At 44.4% G+C, this 24,153-nt stretch overlaps 1 protein-coding gene across 2 annotated transcripts in view; it reads right to left on the bottom strand.

Annotated features, from left to right (window-relative positions):
• Positions 1-11,723: 11,723 nt before the first annotated feature.
• The window catches only part of SLC26A4 (solute carrier family 26 member 4), a 44,499-nt gene continuing 32,069 nt past the window's right edge, over positions 11,724-24,153 (bottom strand). For both annotated transcript variants that reach the window (XM_014572171.3, XM_025183249.2), the window contains exons 16-21: positions 24,013-24,108; positions 18,861-19,091; positions 16,776-16,830; positions 16,364-16,509; positions 15,786-15,869; positions 11,724-14,963 (exon numbers count right to left, since the gene is read on the bottom strand). In XM_014572171.3, the coding sequence (XP_014427657.2) occupies positions 14,940-14,963; positions 15,786-15,869; positions 16,364-16,509; positions 16,776-16,830; positions 18,861-19,091; positions 24,013-24,108 (636 nt within the window). In that variant the 3' untranslated portion in view covers positions 11,724-14,939. The remainder of the gene's footprint in view (positions 14,964-15,785; positions 15,870-16,363; positions 16,510-16,775; positions 16,831-18,860; positions 19,092-24,012; positions 24,109-24,153) is intronic.

Raw genomic sequence — 24,153 nt, 5'->3', positions numbered from 1 at the left:
TTCCGGTGGACCACCGAAAAAGTCACCATGGACCACCAGTTGAGAACCACAGGTCTAGACAGTACTGGGTCCTGCCATGACGGCAGGGGACTGGACTGGACAACCTCTCGAGGTCCCTTCCAGTCCTAGTATTCTATGATTCTATATGATTAGTCGATAAGGGTGCTTCTGCCTTTGAACTGTTCAAAAGCAGAAACCCTGAGGCACCTGAGCCTTTGAAATGTATAAAAGCCCTGCCGGATTCAAAAGCAGAATTGCAGCAGAACTGGCGTGAGTGGAGACTGCTACAGTCCCTGCTCACACTGTTTCCTGCTGTGCCTCTATCTCCTCTGCCCTCGGCGGAGACGGTGCTGGAGGGAACTGGCTTTTAAGCTGGCTCCCCCTAGCACCAACTTCTACTCCCACCCCTTGCTGCCTGTTTCTGAGAGAGGCAGCAAGGGGGTGGGGGAGGGAAGCGACTAGTCGCATCACTAGTTGACTAGTCACTTACATCCCTAATCACCAGTGACACTTTCGCCATGCAGCGACAGCACTAGCAGAATGGCTTGGGGATAGTTATGTAATTAACCTCTCATTTTTGGCCCCGGGCAAGAGCCTGGCGGGGGGGGGGGGGGGGAGCACTAAATCCACTAATCCTGGAACCCCAGAAGAGTTTATCTGGCCTAAGGCCTTGTACTTATGTCCTCCCTGCCCCTTCCCCCACCATGGGGCTAGAGGACAAGGGGAATGATCTGTTTCTGTTGGGGACCATCAGAGAGTGTTGGGGTTTTAGGGAGGATTGGAGGGGGGTTGGTGAGTGTAGCAGCCAGTGGGGGAGGGAGGTTGGCAAGTGTAGCAAGCAAGAGGCGCAGACCATTCGTTTTGAGACTAAAAATTTTACAATTAAATGAGTGTAAAGAGCAAGAAAATAATGTGTATTTTTAATGAGGCTTTACAAAAGGAATATCTTTTTTTTTTTTTTTTAAAGAAACATGACAATCCACATATAACATTTTGCACACAAAGTAGTTGTGAGGTAAAAATTGGTCATGTCAGGAAATTTGACATCACTACACATATTCAATCAAAGAAACATCAGTCAATTGTCAGTTCTGTAGCTTCCAGTGCTTCAGTGAAGAAATTTATTATAAAAGATTATTCTATTAAAATGGAACTTGTGGCAAAGGAAGCAGTAATTGCATATCACACCATAAAACACAGTCACAGTTTCAGATCTTTAGATTGCACCTGTAATTTCCACATTGTTTGAACCTAAATTTTCATCAACACGAACAAAAAGCGAAGCAATTGTGAAAAACGTTCTTGCTCCAGTATCTCAAAAGGTTTTGCAACAGGAATTAGGTAAAACTTTGTGTCTCGCCATGATGGTAGATTCATCTAACCACAAAGATCAAAAGTTGTTCCTATCTTAGTAAGATATTTTCATGAAAATACTGAAGTTAATGTGAAAGTTCTTGAACTTGATGTCCTGCCAGGGGAGACAAGTGACCAATTAAATGATTATGTTTTCTCTGTTCTGAGCTGCAACAGACCTGTTGATAAGATTGTTGGCATGTCAACTGATAATACTGATACTAATTTTGGAGGTGCAAAATGTACAGGTTCTAAGAATCTTTTCTGGAAATTGTTAGCTAGCTGCAACAGAACATTGGTGGTGATAGGTTGCATGGCACACATTTGCAATAATTGTATTAACAATGCTTCTGACGTTCTTCCAATTGATGTAGAAGTTGTTGTAAAAATATTCATATATTTTCACATTTATACAGTATGAGTGGAGAGCACTAAATTATTTTGTGATTTTTATCGAAGTGCACTATAGACCAGGTTTTTCATATTTGAATACTAGCTTTCTGAGACCGATGCCTGCTCTTGAAAGAATACTAATAATGTTTCAACCACTATGAGCTTATTTTTATGAGTTGAAAATGTTCCCATTACTCTTAAGACATTTTTTTGAATATCCTAAGTCAGAAATTGGGTTCTGGTTCTTCCACAATGTTCCACAATATTTCCAAACCTGAGGGGCAGAACGCATTGGCACCAGAGGCTGCAAATAATATTTGTGCTTGTATCAGAATTTAGAAGAGTAAGAGAATTGAAGAAGAAAATTGCTAATGAAAGTATTCATTACAATTTGGATCTGGTGCAGCAGGTAACGGGGGAGTTCTGTTAATTGTCTGAATTATCTAGATGTTTGACAGGCAAACCTTGATAGCCTCTATCAATTATTCTGGATTCAATTGAAAAAGAAGCCTTGAATGGGATCATCTGGAAAGACATGGAATCTTTTCAAAAGTGCGCTTCCCACTTTGTCACACAATCTTGTTTACGAACTCTGTGTCCTTAAAATGATATCGTAATGAGATCTTGCTAGCTGAATGGCACAAGGAGAAATTATCTACAGATCTGAGATGGTTGAATGTACAGGCAGTCCCCGGGTTACATCAATCCGACTTACGTCGGATCCCTAGTTACAAACAGCTAGGGCGGGGTGCCTCCCCCACTGTTGCCGCCTCTGGCGACGCTTCCCCCCAGCAGACCAGGGAGACGCGGAGCTAGCGACCCTTCCCCCCCAGCAGACCAGGGAGACGCAGAGCGGCTTTTCTCGCCGCGGAGGACGCGGGTCTGCTGGGGGGAACAAGACACCAGCCAAAAGGGGGAACTCCAGAGCGGAAAAATTAATTTCCTAGGGAACAGCAGGAGCAGCAGGCAGTGAGACCCATTGTGTTACAGTCCCCACCTTGGGAGCAACAGCTCTTTCCCTCTTCAGCACTAGAGCTGCAAGTATCTTGTTAGCGTCACGTGAAATTAACAAGTCCCTTCCAGCCTGGCAGAGGTGAAGCTGAAAAATTACCCAGTGATGTGGGTGGGCAAGAATGGGGAGGAGCAGGACAGAAGGGAAGAGGGGATAAGCCCCAGCCCCACACCCTGGCTGGAGCGGAGCAGGGTAAGCCCCGAGGGGATGGGTCTGGTTGCAAAGTGGGTGAGTGGACAATGAGGACCCACCTGTGGCTAAACTCCTGTTCCCAACACAGAATTTTTCTTTAAAATTAATCCTGTGGATAAATTCACACACACACTTCACAGGAAGGGATTTCCATTTTCTGCTCAGCAGAATACAACAACAGCTTTGATTGTATCAATATTTCACTGTGCTCTCCAATGACTATTGATTACACTTAATACCCATTTCACTGAACCATCTGTAGCTAATTCTATTTGGAACAGTAATATATATTGAATAAACTTTTTTTTAGTTATAAAAAACAAAGATTCTGACTATTAAATGAATAACTGGGATCTTTCAGGTACCCCAAAAGGAAGATTTGGATATAGCATGAAACACTGAAACTTATGATCAATTTTTAATTAAAATATCAACCAAAAAAACCTTCATATCAAAACAGTATGTGTTTTTCTTAGAATAAGGAAGTTGTATGAGAATCAGGGTCTTTTCCACCTAACTTCAGCTCCCCGTCCCCCCCCCCAAATATGTACCAGTTCCAACTTACATATAAATTCCACTTAAGAACAAACCTACAGTCCCTATCTTGTACGTAACCCGGGGACTGCCTGTACTTAAAGATTTTCATTGTGAGAACACTAGTATTCCAAACATGAAGAAAATGTGAAAATTAGTCCTCTCACTGCTAGGTATGAACGCTGTGATCCAGAGGTCATTTTTGCTGAATAACAACTTTTGGGGATCGGAAAAGTAATTGATTACCATTGTAATCAATTGTAAAATCTCAATAATCCAAATGAATTACTCAGACTTGCCAAGAGATGTTTGGAAATAATGAAGAATAATAAACAATTGTTCAGCAAACTGAGTACTTCAAACAAGTGTGAGTGGAACAATATGCCATCAACTTCAACAGATGAATGACAAAAATGACAATGTAAATATTAAATGATATTTATTTTTTCCTTTATTTTGTATTGCAATTTACCAATGTTGAATTATATTTTCCCCATAACTTCACTCAAAAATAAAACAATATGAAACTTTCAAGTATGCTCAGTCCTATTTCTTATACAGCCAGTCCGTAAGATAAGATTTGTTTACATTCATGGGAGTTATAGTGTCCACCTTTTTATTTACAATGTCACATGAAAGAACAGGTGTTTGCATGACTGTGGTAGCCAACATTGCAAGGTATTTATGGGCCAGGTAAGCTAACATTTGTATGCCTCTTCATGCTTCCACTTGTAGATAGCGCTGTCTTTTGATTTTCTTTATGGTGAAAATATTTGTAATTAAAATAATTATATAAAGTGAGAGCTCTACACTTTGTATTCTGTTCAAATTTAATTAAATTTGATAATGTAGAGAAAAACAAAAAATATTTACAGTTTAATAAGTTGGTATTAACAGTATGATTTAAAATTGTAATGTCACAACTAATTTTTTGTGTGCATATTTATCCCCTGGGCTATTTGCAACTATAAGTTAGTCAGAGAAACAATACAGGATGGAAATATAGTAGGATACAATAATTTGTTCAGGCTCTGCCCTACATGTCATATGCAGGAAGTGGAGCTCTTAGAAGCTCTTTGCATACGTAATAGAAGCAACGAGTTGTTGCAAATGCAGAGGAAGCCACAGAAGGGAGCACTTGCACTTTCCCCTCAAGAACCATGGAACCCCTGCCTGACCTTGGAAGAGTTTTTGTGGGAGGCATTTCTTATTCGAGAACTTGCACAAGATCTTGAGAAATTATCTTAGGTTGTAGGTATGGTGCTAGAGAGAGTAGCCATAAAGGCCTATCTTGAAGTAGATGGTTTCTGGGTATTTGTCTGGCTCTTTTCAATTATCCACTGGGGTAAATAAAAAAACAAATTGAAAGAGCCAGACAAATACCCAGAAACCATCTACTTCAAGATAGGCCCAAGAAAACCAACAATAGAACACCACTTGCCATCACCTATAGCCCCCAACTTAAACCTCTCCAATGCATTATCAATAACCTATACTGGAACAGGATACTACATTTCGAGAGGCTCTGGAGGACAGATCCATACTCTCATATAGACAACCACCTAACCTCAGAAAGATTCTTACTAACAACCACAGGACATATTGATACCAACATTAATACCAACCGTGGAACTTTCCCTTGCAACAAATCCCGTTGCCAACTTTGTCCACATATTTACTCTGGTGACACCATCACTGGACCTAACCATGTCAGTTATATGATCAAGGACACATATTCCTGTTTGTCCAGAAATATAATTTATGCCATCCTGTGCCAACAGTGTCCTTCTGCTATGTATATTGGACAGACTTCTCAGACACTTCACCAAAGAATTAATGCCCACAAATCAGACATCTTCACAAGGAGAAGCCTGTCAGTCTGCATTTCAGCCTACCTTAACAACCTTACTACATGCATCTTACTTCAAAGAGATTGGAACACCAGATTACAGAGAAAAACTTCAGAACTTTCATTCATGCTTAAATTTGACACTTTACGAATGGGCCTTAACAAAGATGCTAATTAACTTACCCATTGTAAATACAGCTTCCCCACTTATCACCCCTGATTAGCCATTCATTTACTTATAAACAGCTATTCCCTCTGTCCCTCTCCCTCTCCCCACCTTCTGTTCTAAATCTGATTTGTCAGTTTAATCATGTGTTCACTTTTTTTCATTGTATTTCTTTGGTATATATGGTCATGCCAATTCTCTTCCAGAATATGATCTGAGGAAGTGGGTCTGGCCCACAAAAGCTCATCACCTATTAAACCATCTTGTTAGTCTTTAAAGTGCTACATAGTTTTTCCTTTTGTTTTAGCAAGATCAGACTAACATGGCTACCTCTCTATTACTATTTCCTACCTAATACACCAATATTTCTTGGGTTGGAGAGCATTTGCTGGAGTAGGATTGTTAGTCGGTGTAGCTAGAGTACTCAGCTTTCTCCAGCTCAAAGCATCTCTGATTTCCCCCTCCTCTGTTTCTAAGTGCCTCATCAGTAGGAAGAACTCCATCTCCTTCTTGAATCTGCTTGCCTTAAAGACATCCTCCCACCTTGGTGCCCCTAGTATGGGAGGGACTTGGCCACCACCATCTGCTTCTGCCCTCCACAGGAACATTCTCCTGTTCTTCATCCCTGCTCAACATGTCTACCACAGAAGGTATGTCTATACTACAGAGCTTTATCAGAAAAACAGACATTTTTCCGACAAAACTTGAGGAACATCCACCCTGCGATTGTGTTCTTTCTAAACTAAATACAAAGAACAGAAGGGTTTTTCCAACGTTGATAATCCTCATTCTACGAGGAAGAAGCCTTTTTTCAAAAGAAGAGGCCTCCAGGAAATAGCACAGGTGCCCTGGTGGCCACTCCATACAAAGTAATCACATCTCTATAGTTCCTGTCTCCTGGCTCCTCTTAAAACTGCAGGCACCCTAGACAAGCCTTGTGGTAGGAAGTCGGTTTTAGAGCAGTACCTCACCGTGTGGCTCTCCCTGCCACAGGCCTGCACAGCAATGGCACAGCCTCAAGCCCCCAGTAACTCCCTGGCCCTCACAGGGAGCAGTCCCAGGGGTCCCAGGACCCACCCAGGCGGACCAGGAGGCATGCCTCCATCCTGGTCCGGCCTGGAGATCCAGACCCTCCTCAGACTGTGGGGCAAGGAGGAGACCTTGCAGAATTCCCAGGCGAAGCGCAGAAATGCAGACATTTATGGCCAGATGGCTGACTCCCTGGCAGAGCACATACACTCATCCTGGACCTTGGAACAGGTCCGGAGTAAAGTCAAAGAGCTCCGCCAGGGATATGTGTGTGTGCCAGAGAACACAGCTTGCACTCAGGGGCAGGACCTCACACCTGCCACTGTTACCAGGAGCTGCACCAAATCCTGGGGGGTGGGGAAACATCTTCCCCACCTGTCCTCATGGACTCTGGCCTGGAAACCCCCGTTATCAGCCTGCAGGAGGTCCAGGGCCAGCCAGAGGCAGAGGAGGAGATGGAGACTGTGACCTTCTCCCTGGAGCCGGTGCTTGTGAGCCAGGACATCTCCCAGTCCTCCTTGGATGCCTGGGAGGAATCTTCAGGTGAGTGGTCTCACTTTGTCACATGGCCAGGGCTTGGGAGGAGGGTGCACAGGGGGCAGGGAGTGAATGTCACTCAGGCTGGACATTGTGCTGCAGTCCGTGCACGTGCAGCCACATGCAGCATGCGGCATGCGAACACAGCAGGCGGTCCCTGAGCATGCCTAGAATCCTGCTGCCAGGCTCGGGGGAGGCCACACATGTCCTGCCATGAGGGGAGGGGGCCCACCACAGCTGGAAGCAGGCTACCCCAAGGGTGCAGGCATGACCCCCCACAGACTGAGAAGTGCTGCATATAGCACATGGGCATGCCTGCCCATGTGAGGCAGCAGCCGCTCCCACAGACAGCACTGTGAGCTGCACCTGTGTGTGTGGACCCCAAGGAGGCCCAGGCTGCTCCCAGCTCCTCTGCCACCCATGAGGGGATCCCACTGTGGCCAGACACTTCTCTTGGCTGCTTAGCCGGGGGAGGGGGATAGAAAGCAGGCAACACGGTCCTCTGGGCATGTCAGGGCCCCTTGAGGCATGGCCTGCTGCGCAGACCACACATGGCCTTGCTCCTGGGACATCCCCTCCTCTGGGTCACAGACTGTTGGTTGCTGCTCACAGAGGAGAGCACAGCCTCAGGGACAGTGTCTGCAGGGATGACTGACCGCCTCTCCCTCTGTGTGTTCTCCACAGCCGGGACTGAGGGCCAAGCCACAGCACTGTCACCACCTACCAGAGTCCAGAGGACCCAAAGGTGTGCCAGGGTCCAAGACCACCTCATGTGCCAGTACATCAGTGTCCTACGCGACATCCACCAGACCCTGATGCACAAGGTCCACACGGACTTGGAGTGACAGAACTGCGTACGGGACCAACAGATGTAGCAGTGAGACAACGTGTGCTGTCATGTCATGCATGATGGCATACCTACCTGATGCTGCTGCTCCTGGCTTCCACCCTCCTGCCCCCCTGCTATGCCTGTTCCTCCTCTTCCTGTCCCCCCTACTATGCCTCTGCCCCGTCCCCAAGTGATACCTATGGCCCCTACCCCTAACCCTGCTACAGCTCCCCCTCCTGTCCACACCTGTGCTTCTCGGACCCACCCAACTCCAGCGAGGTCTCCTCACCTGAGGTGGCACATCGTGCCTCTCCTGCCCCTCCCAGTCATGAGCCCCCCTCCCACTGCCCACCTCTTCTGAATGTTTAATAAATACAGACTTTATTTTTTTGAAACCAAACAGGTGTGTTTATTCAGAGGTCAGGGAAAGGATGAAGGGAGGAGTTGTGGAGGAGAAAGGATAGGGCCACAAGCCAGAGGACCCTAGGGAGGAGGCCCTGGAGAGAGTTACTGGGGTCGTTGAGACAAACGTCTCCCTTAGGGCCTCCCAGATGCACACCCCAGCCTGGCGGATGACAGCTGTCCTCAGCTGCTCGAACACTCATCCCTTGCTGCCAGGGTCTGCCCCCCTCCCCAGGAGGAAGGCCTCCCCCTTCCTCTCCACAATGTTGTGGAGGACACAACACACCGCGATCTCCTCATGGATGTTGTGCTCCCCCATGTCAAGGTGGGTCAGTGGGCACTGGAAACGTGCCTTGAGGTGGCCAGAGGCACACTCCACTTGGATTCAGGCCTGGTTCAGGTGGACGTTACATTGGTCCCTGCTAGGGTCCAGGTGGCCGGTGGATGGCTTCATCAGCCAGGGCATGAGGGGGTAGGCTGCGTCCCCCACAATGCACAGTGGCCTCTGCACTTCCCCAACGGTAAAGTCCTGGTGAGGGAATAATGTGCCCGCCTCCAGCTTGCAGTACAGGCTAGAGTTTCTGAACACTGAGGCATCGTATGTTCTGCCCAATCACTCAACAAAAATGTCTGTAAAATGTTCCAGGTGGTCAACCAGGGCCTGCAGCACCATCAAAAAGAACCCTTTCGATGTATGTACTGGGCCACTCGATGGTCTGGTGCACGGATCGGGGTGTGGGTCCCATCGATGGCTCCGCCGCACTTTGGGAGCCCAGGGCAGCAAATCCAGCCACGGTCACAGCCAGGTCTTCCAGACAAATGACCTTCTGCAGCAGGATTGAGTTGATGCCCCTCACTACCTGGAGAAGGAGATAAACACATAAACCAAAGAATGAGAGGGGGGGTGCCAGAGCCCTTGGGAGGTGCCCTCCCAGCTCCCCTCCTCTGTCCTATGAGGTGGCCTACCCCACTAGCAGGGCTGTGTGAGGGCAGGATGGCACAATCCCCCAGGAATGGAGCTTCTCCCCACACACCAACTCTATCCCCTGCCACAGCCCTCAACCCCCTTTCCCAAGGGTCTCCCTTTCCAGGATTCTCCCAGCCCCCTGCAAGGACTACAGCCTGAGAGTGCCTTACTTTAATGAGGAGGGCCCCGACAGTGGACTTCCCCATGCTGAACTGTTTGCCCAGCAACCGGTAGCTGTCTGGGGTGGCGAGCTTCCAGAGGGCTACTGCAACCCGCTTCTCCAGGGGGATGGTGGACTGCAGGTGAGTGTCACGTCTCTGGAGGTCGGGGTGAGCCAGGCACATAGCTCCAAAAAGGTGGCCTTCTGCATGCGGAAGTTTTGGAGCCACTGCTGATAGTCCCACTGCTCCAGGACCAACCAGTCCCACCAGTCCAAACTGGTGTCGAGCCTCCAAAAATGCCTCTTCACTGTGGGGTGTGGTTGCCAAAATGTAGTAGCCGCATGCAGGACCAGGAAGGCAACTGGAACAAAGTGCTGCAAAAACTGCCCAGGGGCAGCTCTGGCTCCATGGCTGAAAGGAAAAAGCTGTGGCGTCCAAAAAAGAAGAGGGCAACCAGAGCAGGCATTGAGAGCTCTTTGCTGTCCCTTGAAGAGGTAGGCAAGCACGCAGCAGAAGCAGAGAAAAGCAGTCCGGGGGAGGGGGTCCCTTTAAGCGCGTGTCTCTGCAAGTCTCCATCACAGCACTTGGAAGCAACTGGTGACCTAATACCCTGCCTGAACTGGTTCTGGGTGGCCTTTTATGTGAGAGAGCATCCAATCAGGCTGGACGCTCTCTTTCAAAAAAGCAGATCGCTTTTCCGATGCACTTTTGTGTGTGGACGCTCTTTTTTGGAAGAACATTTTTCAGAAGATCTCTTCCAAAAAAAGCTTCTTCCGAAAGAAGCCTGTAGTTTAGACATAGCCAGAGTTGGATACGTGGGGCTGTTTTTGCATTGGTGTGCCACTTTGGGAAGGCTGATTGCTCTGGGACTACTCTGCCCCACTGCAAATCCATGCACTGGGCTGTTTTCTTGTCCTGTTCTAGCCTAACTGTCCCATTGCCACAAAAGCTAGAAAAGAACTGTTTGATTTGGAGTCCCTGGCTTTGCAGGTTTAACCTTTTGTGTGCTTCCCTCCTCAGGCAGCCAAAGAGAAAATATCCCAGAACAGTCAAAAAATGAAAAAAGTGTCCTTTTAAAATCCCGAGCTTTGTGCTCCCATCAATGTTGTCACCATGTCAAGGCTGTTCCCCACTCTGACACTTCAAGTACAGAAGGTGGGGGCCTGCAAGAGACTTTAAAATACCCTGTCACCAAAGGTTTCTGTTTTAAAAACACCCCCAAGGTCACAAATTTCCTGACCTTGGTTGGTATACTGCCACCATCCAAAAGAAAAAATCCTCTTTGAGAGCCCAGGAAGACATATTTGTGAATTTCTCCCTGTGGAGGAACTCTCATGCTCTTTAACTCCCCCTCTGGAGAGAGTTTTGAAAAAATCCATAATTTCTTAATAGCTGTCCTTGCAGTCTTCAGAACAAGCACACAGAACCTCTTGCCTCCAAGGACACAGGAATCAGATGATGGCCTTTAAAAGGGGGTTTTTATTAAAAAAACATGCTTGGTAAATTTGGATGGTTGTTAGGTGTTACAAAGCAACTGGGGACAGATAAAAGCCACAGAATTACTTTTCTGAGATTCAGTTTAAAAGTTACAGGGTATGAGGAGAAGCCACACTGGCTCAGCACACAGTAGTCCACCAAACCCAAAAATAAAGAAAATAATCTGATCATGTCTGACTAAATATTCCCTGTTCTGCTCACATATCTAGTTCCGAGATTTAGTCCTTCACAAGGCATGGATGTTACTGAATTCTCCATACCTTATTTCCTGGTTAAATCCATGTCTTTCTGCTTTGGTCACACACAGACTGCAGCAGGAAGATCCTGCTTCCCATTAAAAATCCCACAGTCTGTTTTCATTGGTTTTCCTGGCTTCATGCTGTTGGGATTTTGTGGTACCCAATAATAACCAAATGAGTCAGATGCCGGTCAGAATCAAGGGTCTTGGATACTTCATTCAATTCAATTCAACAAGACTTTATTCAATGTGCACAAAGGGAGAGCCCCTGGTACAAAAATCAGCCACAGTCCCTCGAGCAAGGAGCCCCTCCCCTTGCTATTTTATAGCACATGGCAGTTACATAAGTTACATAACACAAACCTCTGGCCAATCATATTTAACATTTCCACATATGGATTTGTTCATAACATGCTTATACTTCTCCACTCCACGTGCTGAGCTCACCCCTCTCCCCCTTGGCCTTTTCTTGAATGTTCCTAGAGCGGTGAGCCACAGCATGCTTCTTTATGCATACATACCTTCTAAATCACATTTTGTTTAAAAGGAACACAAGCATACCCTTCACCGCCAACACTTCTTGCTTCCCCGGCGTTCCTGGAGACTCTCTAGGACCCATTGTCTGTGGGTTTAACCATTGGAGGTAGTTCAGTTAACCGAGTGGCTGAGATGTCCAGAAGAGGGTAGTACCCCTTCCAGTCATCACAACAATAGAGAAAAATAAATTCAAGACAAAAGGGTGTTTTTCAGTATACATAATTTTTATTCCTTAAGTCACTGACAATGTTCCTGCAAAATACAGCACCCTTTCTGGAGGGTAAAAAGATTAGTAAAATAATTATATTTTTAAAGGTAAATCTTTGACATACAGATAGATACAGAGATCTAACTATTAATAATAGTCATAAAATGCATATTAAAATGTCATTCCTGCATTATGCTTGAAAAGCAAGCATATTCAGCTATACTATTGAGGTTTATGAATGAGTGCAAAGTTCTGCAGGGGTTTTATTGTATTGCAAAATACATTATTTTGTTATCCTTCATATTAAAAACAAGTAGATCTCCCCTTACACCTCTCTGCACCCATCCCAATCAAACAGAGGTACAGTATTTGAAATTTTTTATATCATGTCTATTCTTGTTCTTAGACTTTAGATGGGTGTATTAAGAATGTAATGGAAACCAAGGAAAAATAATTTATCCAGATAAGAATGAATATACTATATCAGTAAACTCAAAACAAATATAAACAATGTCTCAAATAGTAAGTGTATATGCAACATGTGAATGTGAATAATTGACCTACACCCTAATTCTGACTTAATTCATCATGGTTAACATTTCATTTTTTTAAAAGGAAATTTTTAAATATCATTGTATTTGATTTATTGCTCTTCTTAAATGCTCAGGCAGCAAGACTGAGAGACAAAGCCAAACTAAAATCATGATCCAAAGCCATTTACATTTAAGGGAAGTTTGACTCAGAATTCAAAGTTCATAGTGAAGACCCATCCTTAGAAAGAAAAAGTGTTTTGTGTTATTCCTTACTACATATTCCTCAGAAACACAAGAGCCCAGGTGGCATCTAACAGTTTTCAAGTTAATCAAGAATATTCTGTATTTTGTAAATATTTAAAGTTTCTTTTATATAAAGGTATCTAAAATGGACAGACATTAATGAGAAGTAATATTGTTTCTGAAGGAAATTGGCCTAATCCTTCACTGCTGCACATATAGCACTTCCATTGTCTCCGTAGCCATTTCTTTGAGACTCAATTCAGTCACCATTTTCAGATCCACACACCAAAAGCACGGCAGAATCAAGCTCACAGCCATTTTGTGAACTGAGAGATCAGTCCTGCAAGGACACTGAGCACTGTAGTCTGAGCCAATGGAGGTCTAAATACCTGAAGAGTCCCGTTGATTCTACTCCTGCTTAAATTTAATCATTTACTTGTGTTTTGCCAGAGTAGATGAGAATGCTAAACATTTTGCAGGATCGAGCTCTTTGTGCTTTTGAAAGTAGCACCCTATTAGACTGTCCTGAAGACCATCCATGGGCTTATATGATGAAGTGGGTTTTACCCACAAAAGCTCATGACCTAATAAATTTGTTAGTCTCTAAGGTACCACAGTACTCTCGTTATCCATGGGCTAGGTACAGAAACACAATGTTATGCCAGCATTTCAGCTATGCCAGAAAAAGGACTCATCTCATGTCTAATGTCCCAATACGACTCTCAGTGAAGTCACTGGTGAAGAGGAAGGTCTATCAGCTTTGAGACATAATCTGGGCTACTTAGTGCTTGGTTTCCCATGGTTGGTCCCATTGGAGATTGTCTGAAACAATTAAATAAAACTTGACAGAAAATGTATAATTTAAGTAATTTTAAACATGAGGATACTAAAATTAACACGAAGTTTAGGCCATAAATATGATGTTATCTAAAACCTGTGTATTTATAAGTATTCTGTATGGGTTTTTTTACTGCAAGTTTTTTTCAGTATATTTGTACTTGCCATAATGATTTTCAGTTTTAAAACTTATTTATAATTTAATTTTAATTCAGTCATTTCTGTAATTTTTCATCTAAACAAATGATTGTTCTTATATAATGAGTACATGCTATGTAGCCAATATAAAGCCCTAAAAAAAGTTAAATGTTTTCTTCTAATCCTGAATTTTGTGTAAATTATTGCACGAAGGGTTTGTAGCTTCACTTTTAAAAGTTCACCACTCTTAGAAGAATGGAAACAGTTTGTAGTGTTAAAAGAATGAAACAGTTTATACAGATAATTCTTCATTATACCAATGATATTGTTATATCCCATTTCAAAAACCAATCTAAATATTAGGTCAGATCTTTACTCCAATTTTATAGTGGCCCAGTCTATAAGTTCCATTAACTTCAATGGGACTGTTGGAGGAGTAAGGTACTCTTCAGTCTATATATGTTTAATTCCAGTTATGATGATAACCAGGAGTGCATGAGTTACTAAAAATAGCACTAATGAACCAAGATGCTGAACAGTCCCTCTTATTGAGCCTTATCCATATAGATGGTTAACATTTTTATAACAATACAGTAAACAAGTTTTGTTTGAGTGAATCAATTTCATTGTACTCCACTTCTGTTATATAAGGGATTTTTTTTCTACAGCGACTGTAATACTGCAACAAAGATGTCTGTTGAATGCTGCAGGGTTAGCATTTTGACAATCTAATTACAACATGGGATTGCAGATCTTTTTGCAGGTCAGGCACAAGGGCTGCTAGTACCTATTACTTCTCTTTTGTGAGGAATTTATTATTTGTATTACAACAACATCTACAGGCCTCCCATCAGGGTTGGATCTTCATTGTGCTGGCCACACTATGAATACATAAGAGACAGTTCCTGCCCCCCAAAGAATTTATAGTCTCAACACTGAGTTACCATAAAATAGCTATTTCTCCTCTGAATTTATATATCAGTAGGTTGTATACACAGATTGGCAAACCCTAAAACTGGTTTTAATTTCTGTGATAGTTCTGATGATCTGCTTCCCATCTCTTGCCAGCACTTCTATGAACAGATTTTTTTTATCAGACTTGACCACTTCAAGGTTTACCTGCCAATTGACAAAATTTGGTGATGTATAGAGCTCTGTAGAGTTCAGACAAAGAAATCAGTGTTTTCTTCAAGTGCAAAGACTAGTCCCAATGCAGAAAATGCTTCTATAGTATTGGTGCATAAATATGCCAAGGAGTCCAAGACAACCACAAGAGATGTTCTTTCATGAAGCGAGTCTGCGTATAGCCTAATAAAATAAGTTTTAAAAGATGGGGAAGGGTGAGAAGGAGGTAGGTGATTAGATCTTGTACATACCATATTAAAGAAAACAACTCTTGCACATATATTAGTATACAACCAAGGGGTTCTGTCATCGAATACTAGAACTAGAAGGGACCTGCATCTGCCAGGAAACAATTTTAAAAGGGGCAGTAACCCAAAATCATCTCTGTGGTTGACAGAATTCAGAATTGTAGAATTCAGCCAGTGAGATAAAGTGAGATTTGAGGCCCGGCAATTGCTACCTACACCCAGTAAAAGCTGATTATCAAGTTGAACCCTCACAAAACAGCTACTGTGGAGTCAGGCGGTTTCTTCTTCAGTCCTCAAGATAACTTGAAAATATTAGAGGTAAATTATAGCTTTTGGGACTGGCTGGTGCTTGGTGAATGGGGAGAGTAGGTTGAGGTAAAAGCATTAAGCCTTTGTAGGGTACAAGCAGGCATATAACCTGGAGAGTTCTGGAGGTAGAGATGCATGAATACATATAGCACCTGTTACATCTTCAGAAAGATTCACTGTGACTTCCCTGACTAGCACTGACACTTAAGTGCATAGGAAGAGCAGACTTTGGGCACCTCACAACCAACTCTGGGTGTGCCACAATCAATATTTTCTCTGGGTTGGCCAGCCACCCACCACAGTCAGTGTATCTCACAAGGCGATGGTGTTTCTATTTATTTATTTAATTTCATTCTCGGTTAGCACCATAGTTCAGCATCACTCATACTGCTATAGTTAAGATAAAAAAGCAAACCTCATTTATATAATTAAAAGGATAGCTCCATACCTCCTCCTGAACATCAAGTTCATCCTCAAGCCTGCTTGTTTCTGTGAAATCTATTGGTTCCTTAGACTCCTGCATCAGTGAAATCTTTGTAAAAAAGATAAACAAATATTGTGAACAAAATGAACATTGCAACAGTACCAGTCAAGTTATGTTGCCACAAAAAGCCCTGGTGAGGTTACCCCAGTGTATTGCTTGGTTTGGATGGAGCATGCTCACACAGACTGAGCATGCTCCGTACTACTTCTGAAGAGAGCTGCCCTCACTCTGCCTCTGCCCCCACTACTGGTAAGCATGAATCATTTCTGGCCATGCCCAAGTCAATCTGGGACCTCAGCCTGCGCTCATGCAATAGAAATGAAACACAGTAATTAATAATCCTCTACATAGTTAGAAAAGATCTTCAGGTCATATAATATACCACACAAGTCTAATGTATAAGCACGTTATGTGAACATCTTTTGCTTTTTCAGAACAACTCTGCATCTAGATTGTAAAGCTTTTTCCCTTTACCAGAAACTGTAAAAAGTATTTACAGCCAGTATCTGATACAGAAAAAATAAATGATATATGGTCTTCACCTTTTCAAAAATAGGATCCTGGATGTCTCTGTATGTCATTTCATGCTGTATGTAAAGCACAGCATCATGGACAGTCAAGAAGAACATGTCTTTTTTGATGTTATCATCAAAGAAACCGCATTGTTCCAGCTTTCTTATAATGTTGTCTGAATAAAAAAATGAGTTATAAAAAGACAGATACATTTGAAAAAAATTGAAGAAATGTGTCAAAATAGAGATTAGCAATTAACAATTAAATTAATTTCTAACCAAGACTCCTTTGAATGCTTGCATATACATCCAGACACAATTTAACTATTTATTTGTTTAAAAGACCTGTTCACTTTTAACTATATTTACTAAAAAAATTACTTTCAAATATACAGTCCATTTTATTCTGCACATTATTAATAATATACATATATATGTTTACCTTGGTGTGATGCAATGTATACGCTCACATCAATTCTCTCAAACTCTTTAATTATCTGAAAAAGGGTGTGGTTTGCAATAAACATTATCTTATGCACACATTTAATAAACAACATTTGTATTCACAAAGATTAATTACATTTGCATCACAATCCCAAATCACATGTTCTTTCGTTCATAGGAATATAGGAATTGTCAGGTGCAAAGTCCCATCTACCTTCCAGTATGCTTTGTCTTTCAGTGGCCAGTCTTTGATAATTATAGGCAAAGCTGATTGCCATGAGGCAATGTGCAATGGCAGCATGAGGGGCTAATTCCCCTCCCAGCAGCTAGCCTACGCAGAGAGTGGAATGGGTGGAACCAGAACCTCTTCCAGCTGCTAGGAGAGCAGGCCATGTCTGTCACTTGCCAAGGTTCAGCTTCTGGGGACAGCAGCCAGCCAAGCCAGAGCTCTCTCCCACATCCTGGCCTGCTTCATCCCTGCCCCAGAAGCCAAGCCCAGTTAGGGAATGGGCTACTGCTGCCACCCCTTCCCAGCCAGCCTCTTTCCCAGGCATCTGGCTATGCTGCACAGCAGGGCTGTAACAAGGGTGGGGAGGAATAAGGGGGCTTCCAAAAGAAGGGGTTTTTCTGACACTTGGTCCAGTCTAGACAGGCCAAATGTTGGAAAAACCTCTTCCTTCAGAAGAATTGGGGGGAAAAAAGCAGCAGTATAAAGGTTGGGGATAGCAAGTGATGGAGAAGAGGAGAACAGAGAGGGAGGGCAGGGCTTCAAGGAAGGGACAGGGTCTTGGGGGAAGGATGGGGCGGTAGATCTTGGCTTGTTCTGTCATTTAAAAAGTGATCTTGGGTGTAAAAATATTGGAGACCACTGCCCTAGAGCCTGTTTATTCCCCAGCTGCTTTCTTGTCTCCTGTCAGCAGAATTAGGGAGCCCTTTTGGCAGAGATACTCCTGTGTAGCCAGGGAGAAGTTTACACAGAAAATTCATATTTGCTACAAATTATTTTGGATGATTTACTGGAATGAATTAACTCACAGGGATGTGGAGAAAATTCTAACGGCACCTTTGCTGCCTGCCTGCCCCGATTCTGGGGAGAACTCGTCTTCCCTGAAGGCTTTGGGACAGAGCAGCCCCAGATCCAGCCACCGGAGCTGCCACCACCTGCCACACAGTGACTCCAATACCAACCACCAGAACAGCCATCTGCCACCCGCCACATGGATCCTCCAGCCCCGGTTGCCAGAGCAGCCACCTGCTGCTTACCACATGGCTCCTATTGGCTCCAGCCGCCGGAGCAACTGCCTGCTGCCCGCCTCGCAGCTTCTCCAGCCCCCAGAGCCACTGTTGCACAGCAGCTAGCGCTCTGCAGCCCAGTACTGGGCCATGGCCCAGCAGCTGGAAACCTCTGTTCTAATATTTACGTGTTTGTATTTACAACCTTAATACTATTTTTATTACAGATTTTAAATTAATTTATAAATAGACCAAAATCTACCTGTTGTTACAGAAATGTTAAAGTTGTGTCCCAAACCAACATACACTGGGGCTGTGTCTACATTGGGGCTGTGTCTACATTGGCACCCTTTTCCGGAAAAGGGATACTAATGAGACCAGTCGGAATTGCAAATATCCCCCGCGGCATTTGCATGAACATGGCTGCCGCTTTTTTCCGGCTCGGGGCTTTGCCGGAGAAAAGCGCCAGTCTAAACGGGAGCTTGCGGAAAATAAAGCCTTTTCCGGAAGATCCCTTATTCCTACTTTCAAGGAATAAGGGATCTTCCGGAAAAGGGTTTATTTTCCGCAAGTTCCCGTCTAGACTGGCGCTTTTCTCCGGCAAAACCCCAAGCCGGAAAAAAGCGGCAGCCATGTTCATGCAAATGCCGCGGGGGATATTTAAATCCCCCGCGGCATTTGCAATTCTGACTGGTCTCATTAGCATCCCTTTTCCGGAAAAGGGTCCCAATGTAGACACAGCCTGGGAAACTCAAAATTAATTTCAGCTAACCTGTCCTAAATTAACATATCAATGACTAGATTTTTTTAGACAGAATACCAGAAAACAAAACAACAATAAAAGACTTACCATTCTCATTGTCCTCACAGCTACAACATCCAAGAATGACACACCTCCAAAGTCAAAAATGAGACTGTGGATAGGCACTCTGGGGACACTGACTTTGACCGGGAGTTCTGAATTCCAGTCCACTTGAATCTCTACTTCTTTGGTTGGAATTTTAAGATCTTCAGGATCATCAAGATCTTCATCAGGCTCAAAAGCTTCATTGGTTACCCCAGAATCACTGATGATGCCATTCTAATCCGAGCAGATAATATAAGTGATATATCATTTCATCAGGAACAATGATTTTGGAACTTTTCCATAAGATTTTAGGTGTCAGGAATAGCAGTGGAAGCCTTTCCCCCTCATTTCTTCACAAATGACTGATCCTGCATCCCATGACTTAAATAGAAACAAAATTATAACAATACTATGACAAGATTATGACTCTCCTTTCATACAGTATCTTTTATCTCCTGATTTTTTTATTCATTAAGGGAAGAGAGTCTTGTGGGAAAACAATGCACGAGCTTCCACTTGAGAACCTCGCCCTATAGAATCCTTAGGACTTACATATTTATTTTTGAATTATATTTATTGCATTTGCTAAAATGACAATCCTAGGGTCAAGTGTTATTGTCACTTAATTGAACATTTCATCATATAAACCTGAAAGGAAATACAAACTTAACATCCTACAGTATAGTGTCTGCCTCCTTCTGGCAAAAACTGGCACCTGCTCCCAACCTTCAAATGTGGGATCTTTCAATAGGACATTTGGGCTACGTCTATGCTGCAACGCTATTTTAGAATACCAGAGTATCCCGAAATAGCTATCCTGCATCTTCACAGCAAGCCCGTTATTTCAGGCTCACTAGTCCAACATCCCTGTAAACCTCATTCCGCAAGGAGTAAGGGACATTTCAGAATAGTAGGTTATTTCGAAACTTGGTGCTGTGTAGACAGTGCCAAACTACGAAATAAACTATTTTGAAATAAAATCAAAATAAGATATGCAATTTGCGTAACTCAAATTGCGTGTCTTATTTTGAGCTACCCCTATTGTGTAGACGCACCCCTACAGTTCACATTTGGACACTTAACATAAGCCCTACATGATATAAATGGCCAATTTATACTTAGCAGGATAAATTACATGATATAAATGGCCAATTTATACTTATCAGGATAAATGTTGTCCCCCATTTAAGCAGCAGTGGAAGGCCCCATCTGCAGGAAACCAATGCAATTCTTCTGAATATGGGGGACAAGATATAAGGAGCCTGGTGTAAGGGATTTTCACTAATACTGACACAACGTTAAATTGCATGTTTGTTTTCTTGAGTGGATGTTTTCAGAGGACTATCCACAATGACTCCAAAATTTCTTTCTTGAAGGGTAACGGCAACTTTAGACCTCATCATTTTATATGTAGAGTTGGGATTATGTTTTTCAATGAGCATTTATCAACACTGAATTTCATCTGGCCATTTTGTTGCACAGCCACCCAGTTTTGTGAGTTCTCTTTGTCATTCTTTGCAGTCTGCTTTGGACTTCGTTATCTTGAGTGGTTTTGTATCATCTGCAAACTTTACCACTTCACTATTTACCCCTTTTTCCAGATCATTTATAAATATATTAAACAGTATTGGTCCCAATACAGACCCCTAGGGGACACCACTATTTACTTTCATGCTGCAAACTGGCCATTTATTCCTACTGTTTGTTTCCTAGCTTTTAACCAGTTACTGATCTGTTAGAAGACCTTCCCTGTTATCCCATCAGAGCTTACTCTGCTTACTTTACTTAGATCTTGTCAAAGGCTATCTGAAAATCTAAGCAGACCGCTGACGAAGATGGGGAAGAGTGAAGGGAGCAACTGCTCCAGGGCGTGGCAATTCTGATGGATCCGGGGCTCCCAGCCGCCGCCGCCGCTACTATGACAACAGTGGCCATGAGCTCCAGCCCCTTTAGAATTGCCACGGGAGTGCTGCATTCTGTGCTGTAGAGCCATCCCACATGTTCAGGCTGGCTCTGAGGACTGGGGGGATGAGGCACCATGTAGGCTTGCCAGGTGTCTGGTTTTGAACCGGATAGACCAGTATTTGAGCTTTCTGTCCGGGAAACAAATTGAGAAAATACCAGACGTATAAATGTCCGGTATTTTCTAATTAAGTAAGTTTTATTATTATCTTAAGTATCTTTACGTAGTTGCGTAGTGCCTGGCTGGTAGTGCCTGGCTGGTACAACTACACAGTAGAGAGGAGGGGATGAGAGAGCCGGGAGGTATGGGACAGGCAGCACCCCGGGATCTGCGTGCACCCGTGCCAGCCCCGCTCTCCGCTGGCTGGTTCCCCACCTGGTCCCCCCCACCAGCCAGCCCCGCTTTCCCCGACCCCCTCTGGCCAGCCCCACTCCCTGCTGTCCAGTTCCCCCCCAGCCAGCCCCACTCCCCCCAACTCCCTCCCGGCCAGCTCCACTCCACGCCGGCCAGCCCTGTTCCCCCTGACCTCCTCCCGGCCAGCCTGCTCCCCTCCCAGCCACCTCCCTCCCCATCTGAGATCAAGTATGTCCGGTAATTTTTTTAAATCATCTGGTAACCTTAGCACCGTGCCATCAGGGCAGTGCTGTGGTCTGGCTGTCACAGACCCTCTCCCTCTGCCTGAGGCTGCACCCATTCTGGGAGCACAAACCCGCCCCCCATTCCCACATTGCCCAGGGGCCCAGAAATCCTGCCAGGTCCCCTGAATGTAAACACACTTAGGGTCCATTAGATCCCCTTGTTCATATGCTTGTTGACCCCCTCAGAGAATTCCAGTATATTAGTGAGACATAATTTCCCTTTACAGAAACCATGTTGACTCCTTCCCAACAGATTGTGTTCATGTATGTGTCTGATAATTGTGTTCTTTAGTTTCAAAAAATTTGCCCAGTACTGAAGTTAAGCATACCAGTCTATAATTGCTATGTTTGCCTCTTGATCCTTTTTTAAAAATTGGTATCACATTAGCTATCTTCCAATCATCTGGTACAGAAGCCAGTTTAAATGATAGATTACATACCATAGTTAGTGATTCTTCAGTTTCACATTTGAGTTCCTTGAGAACTCTTAGATGAATGCCATATGGTCCTGGTGACTTATTACTGTTTAATTGCTTCAGAGGGGTAGTCAAGTTAGTCTATAACAGGAAAAACTTAAAAAACAACAAATAGTCTAGTAGCACCTTAACAAAACATGTAGATGGTATCTGAGCTTTTGTAGGCACAACCCACTTCTTCAGATGACAGGAGTAGGTTGTGCCCACAAAAGCTCATGATACCATCTACATGTTTTGTTAGTCTTTAAGGTGCTACTAGACTATTGGTTGTTTTTTAAAGTTTTTACTGTGTAATTATCAATTTGTTCCAAAACTGCCACTACTGACATCTCAATCTGGGACAGTTTCTCAAATATGCCACCTAAAAAGAACACCTCAGGTTTGGGAATTTCCCTCACATCCTCAGCCATGATGACTGATGCAAAGAATTGATTTAGTTTCTCCACAATGGCCTTAACTTCCTTGAGTGCCCCATTAGCATCTTGATCAACCAGTAGCCGTACTGGTTGTTTAACAAGCTTCCTGCTTCTGATGCTCTTTAAAAAAATCGCTGCTAGCTTTTGAGTCTTTGGCTAGCTGTTCTGCAAATTATTTTTTGGCCTTTCTAATTATATTTTTATGTTATAGGGACTCCATTAAGAAATATATTAATCTAGCCTTGTTGAACATCTAACACAGAGCAATCGGCAATCTTTTGGGTGAATGTTGCCACCTTCTGGGAACACAACTAGACATTCTCTTTGCTACACCAGCACTGATTACCAAATGCAGTTGTCTCTGGCTGCCTAATGAATGGTTTTTTTCCTTAGCTTCCCAAGTCCCATGTAGGGTCCCTACTTCTATAACAGTGATCTGTCAAAATTCTCTCTTCTTTATTTTAAAAATACAGGCAGTCCCCGGGTTACGTACAAGATAGGGACTGTAGGTTTGTTCTTAAGTTGAATCTGTATGTAAGTCGGAACTGGCGTCCAGATTCAGCTGCTGCTGAAACTGACCGCCAGTTCTTACTTACATACAGATTCAACTTAAGAACCCCAAGTCAGCTGCTGCTGAAACTGATCAGCAGCTGATTCCAGGAAGCCCGGGGCAGAGCAACTGTGCCTCGGGCTTCCTGTAGTCAGCGCTGGTCAGTTTCAGCAACGGCTGACTTGGGGACGTCTGGGGCAGAGCAGCTGGGGTGCTGCTGGGTTGCTCCAGTAGCACCGCTGCTCGGCGCTACTGGACCAACCCAGAAGCACCCCAGCTGCTCTGCCCCAGGAGTCCTGATTCAGCCGCTGCTGAAACTGACCAGCAGCGGCTGAATCAGGACGCCTGGGGCAGAGCAGCTGGGGTGCTGCCGGGTTGGTCCAGTAGTGCCCAGAGCGGCGCTGCGGGACCAACCGGCAGCGCCCCAGCTGCTCTGCCCCAGGGTCCACAACAAAAGCCTGGTCTGCTGGGGGGGGCACACTAGCTGCGCTCCCCCCCCCCCAGCAGACCAGGGACACAGGGAGCAAAGCGGCAGCGGGGGGTGCCTCGCCTCTGAAGCTTTGCTCTGGCGCGGGACTGCTTTGCTCCCGGTGCCCCTGGTTTGCTGGAGACAGTCCCCAGCAGACCAGGGGCACCGGGAGCAAATCCGCAGCCGCGGCGGGGTCCCTGCGCTTCTGAGGCTTTGCCAGAGCAAAGCCTCAGAAGCGGGGGACCCCGCCGCTGCCGCTGGTTTGCTCGCGGTGCCCCTGGTCTGCTGGGAACCGTCTCCAGCAGACCAGGGGCACCGCGAGCAAACCCGCCGGGGCTGCGGCTTTGCTTCCGATGCCCCTGGTCTGCTGGAGACGGTCCCCAGCAGACCAGGGGCACCGGGAGCAGCTTTTCTCGCCCCGGAGGTCGAGGTGGCTGACCGCTGCCTGTGAGCTCCGGGGCGAGAAAGCCCGGTTCGTAAGTGCGAATCCGACATAAGTCGGATCCGCGTAAGTCGGGGACTGCCTGTAGAATACATGGAAGCTTCCATGTATGTTAATCAAAACAAAGCCAACTTGCCTGATTTTATACATATTAACCGTGACAGTAATTTTTAACAAAGAGAAGGAAAAAATAAACTTTACCTTAGTTGCTTTTAATTTTCCCTTCTTGATCAGTTTCTGTATCATCCTGAGTGCTTTGAGCCTTTTGTTATACACTCGAACTGCATCAAATCCCACCTGGAGAAAGAAGAACCAAGTTATCAAAATTATTTTTGTTTTATC

The sequence above is a fragment of the Pelodiscus sinensis genome, chromosome 1 (genome assembly GCF_049634645.1).
Source record: "Pelodiscus sinensis isolate JC-2024 chromosome 1, ASM4963464v1, whole genome shotgun sequence".
In the NCBI taxonomy this organism is placed as follows: domain Eukaryota; kingdom Metazoa; phylum Chordata; order Testudines; family Trionychidae; genus Pelodiscus; species Pelodiscus sinensis.
Note: the sequence above shows the minus strand (reverse complement) of the source record. Positions and strands in the feature narration are given on the sequence as shown.